General features: G+C 36.1%; 2 protein-coding genes across 2 annotated transcripts in view; both read left to right on the top strand.

Moving 5' to 3' along the window:
• The window catches only part of eif2a (eukaryotic translation initiation factor 2A), a 7,890-nt gene extending 7,580 nt beyond the window's left edge, over positions 1-310 (top strand). Inside the window, exons 16-17 of the mRNA XM_016450078.1 lie at positions 130-170; positions 274-310. The gene's annotated coding sequence lies outside the window, so the exon portion shown is untranslated. The remainder of the gene's footprint in view (positions 1-129; positions 171-273) is intronic.
• On the top strand, positions 306-3,169 carry dcun1d5 (DCN1, defective in cullin neddylation 1, domain containing 5 (S. cerevisiae)). Its single transcript, XM_016450093.1, has 8 exons — positions 306-376; positions 453-544; positions 1,049-1,119; positions 1,243-1,334; positions 1,437-1,545; positions 1,845-1,949; positions 2,927-3,029; positions 3,114-3,169. Exons 1-8 carry the CDS (start codon positions 306-308, stop codon positions 3,167-3,169), a joined length of 699 nt encoding a protein of 232 aa, XP_016305579.1.

Here is a 3,169-nt window from a genome sequence, read left to right as displayed (position 1 = left end):
TTCACGAACAGCTTGTAACACTCCAAAGAGAAAGGAAAACTTGAAATCGCATCATATGACCCCTTTAAGATTTTGTGTAATGTAAGTCATGAGTTTAAAGTGTCATTTTGTTTTCCTCTGTTTTTACAGTCTGCTAAACTTGAATGGACAAGGTGCCCAAAGGTACACAGGTAGAGAGCTTTCTGCTCTTTATTGACTCTGAAATATTGAATCGAACAGGAAGGAAAGCAGCTGTCGGCTTCAATTTGTTCTGTTCGTCTGTGATTTGTTTAGTAAGACCAAACCAACTCTCCCAAACCTTCATTATGCCTGTGAAAAAGAAAAGAAAGTCATCCGGCTCAGAAGACCCCAGCATCAGAAAGTGCAAAATCAGCAGGTACAAATATTTGTTTGTTTCTCTCTGCATCTTTTTCATAAATCAGTCACTGTATCATCACCTCTTTAAAATCCAGTTACTGTAGGACACAAACCTCAGGACGGCTGGTAAACCCAGATGATCAGTTCTCTAGCAAGAAATGTCTCGCCTGGTTTTACGAATATGCAGGTACATAACTCAATACTTTCCTTACTCACATGCAGCCTTTTCTTAAAGTCTACATGAAACGTTGTTAATGTGGCGCATTTCAAAGTGAAACTAATGGAGTAGTTCACCCAAAAATGACAATTTGCTGAAAATGTCCTCACTCTCAGGTCATCCAAGATGTAGATGAGTTTGATTCTTCATCAGATTTGGAGAAATGTAGCATTGCATCAGTGTCTCAGCAATGGATGCTCTGCAGTGAATGGGTGCCGTCAGAATGAGAGTCCAAACAGCTGATAAAAACAAAACAATAATCCACACCACTCCAGTCCAGCAGTTAACGTCTTGTGAAGAAGTAAGAAACAAAGCCATCATTAATGCTACATTTCTCCAAATCTGTTCCCATGAAGAAACAAACTCATCTACAGCTTGGATGGTCTGAGCATGAGCACATTTTCAGCAAATTTTCATTTTTAGGTGAGCTATTCCTTATTGAGCAAATTTGAGCTGGTTTTAAATCTCGTTTAGGTTCAGATGACATTGTCGGACCGGAGAGCATGGAGAAGTTCTGCGAGGACATCGGAGTAGAGCCTGAAAATGTTAGCAAAGCCCCTCCATATATTTCATAGTAAATCCTAATGTTAGGTTTTAGGAACGCTCTTCTGTCCAAAATACGAGAAATCACTTGAAATAATGCACACTGTGTTTTTGTGACCTTTCAGATTGTAATGTTAGTTTTAGCCTGGAAACTTGAAGCAACAAATATGGGATTTTTCACAAAAGAAGAGTGGCTGAAAGGAATGACGTCACTACAGTAAGATTGAGCTTCACGTCACATGCCTTGAATATCATGAGAAATCATTCCAGCAGAAGACTTTGTTATATTGGCAATTGAACTCCTCTGGTCTGTCTACAGTTGCGATTGCACAGAGAGGTTACAAGGCAAACTGGATTATATGCGCTCTCAGCTGAATGACCCGACTATATTCAAGAGCATTTACAGATACGCCTTCGACTTTGCCAGGGTGAGAGGATTTCTTAAGTGGGATAAAAATACACTTTTTTTTTTTTTTTTTTTCATTTTAAGATCAATTAAGCATTTTAGGATAAAAATCACTTGCTTTTAATCTATATAGAATTTGCAGTCAATTTTGTCTGCTTATGGATGTCTTTTATCTTACAGTAGGTATAGAAAGAATCACCTCCTTTAAAATAATCACATTTTGTTGCTTTGCAGCCTGAAATGAAGCCGGACACCGTTTTTGTTTTATGCAGCTGTACATTCTTTTCTATAAACACTGTATTTATCCGGTTTTATATGTAGGATAAAGATCAGCGCAGTCTTGATATGGACACTGCAAAATCCATGTTGGCACTTCTTCTTGGAAGGACGTGGCCTCTGTTCCCAGTGTTTAATCAATTTCTGGAGGTTTGTCATCTTTTTCTTCAAATCAGATTGTCTGTCAAGCTCCAAAACAGCACCGTAAAACCAGCTTACTTTTTTCCCAAAGAGCGCATGTGCTCCTAATTCGAAAAATGCACATAAAGACCTTTAGGGATGCAATGAAAATGTATCAAATAATTTGTATTTCCTTGATAAAGGGATACAAAGAGACATTTACATGTACTTTTTGTGTTTAATTGAATACAAAAAGTACACTAGGTTTTTAAATATTTCTGCTTTATGTATTTATTTAATAGTTATGCAATTATTTATATTTTGAATGTTGAATTAAATGCCAGATACGTTTGCATAACTAAAACACCAATAATAATCAGTAAAAAAAATGTTCCGCATAATATGGGCCTTTTAATTATAACCAAGCCTGAAATACACGGAGACTCTTATTTAGATTGTTTTTTTTTTTACTACTGCATTCAAACTGCACAAAACATATTACGGTATAAACACAGTATAATAGTGCAGTGTTCATTTAATGTAACTGCTTTGAAACTGCAAGCCTGCAGAATGTGCAACATTGCTGCATTTTTGCTCATATTTATTGAATTATACCATCGCCTTTAATAATAATACATTCAATAATCGCATTAAGCTTTATTGTGATTCCTGTTTTATGGCCCAAAATTTAAGACCTCTTAAAATCATAATGAATATGTTTGTTATATCATTTAAGATGTTTAAGGCCTTAAATAAAAAATAAAAAAATACTTTTTAACCCTATATTTTATTTGCACATTTACTTGTAAATACATTGTACACTTTGCACGCATCTATTTTTAGTTGTAAATGTAATTAAACGTTCACACTGTCAAGCACTTATAAAAGTAGTCCATTTAAAGCCAAACTGAACCTTGTGAAACTCTGAATTTAGTAGTAGTAGTTTGTTCTTTAATAATGTTCTGTAAAGGAGTGTTATAGCTAACAGAATCGTCTCTCTCCTCTAGCAATCAAAGTATAAAGTCATGAATAAGGACCAGTGGTACAACGTCCTCGAGTTCAGCCGCACAGTTAACACAGACCTGAGCAACTATGATGAAGACGGAGCCTGTAAGTGTGATGGGTTTTCTTCTCATGTTCTCTTATGAGATGCTTCTCAGTTGAACTGCTGCTGATCTCTGTCTGTGATTTCAGGGCCAGTGATGCTGGATGAGTTTGTGGAGTGGCATAAAGCCAGAATTGCATTATAG

The sequence above is a fragment of the Sinocyclocheilus anshuiensis genome, unplaced genomic scaffold, assembly GCF_001515605.1.
Source record: "Sinocyclocheilus anshuiensis isolate Anshui unplaced genomic scaffold, SAMN03320099.WGS_v1.1 scaffold948, whole genome shotgun sequence".
Classification (NCBI taxonomy): domain Eukaryota; kingdom Metazoa; phylum Chordata; class Actinopteri; order Cypriniformes; family Cyprinidae; genus Sinocyclocheilus; species Sinocyclocheilus anshuiensis.
Note: the sequence above shows the minus strand (reverse complement) of the source record. Positions and strands in the feature narration are given on the sequence as shown.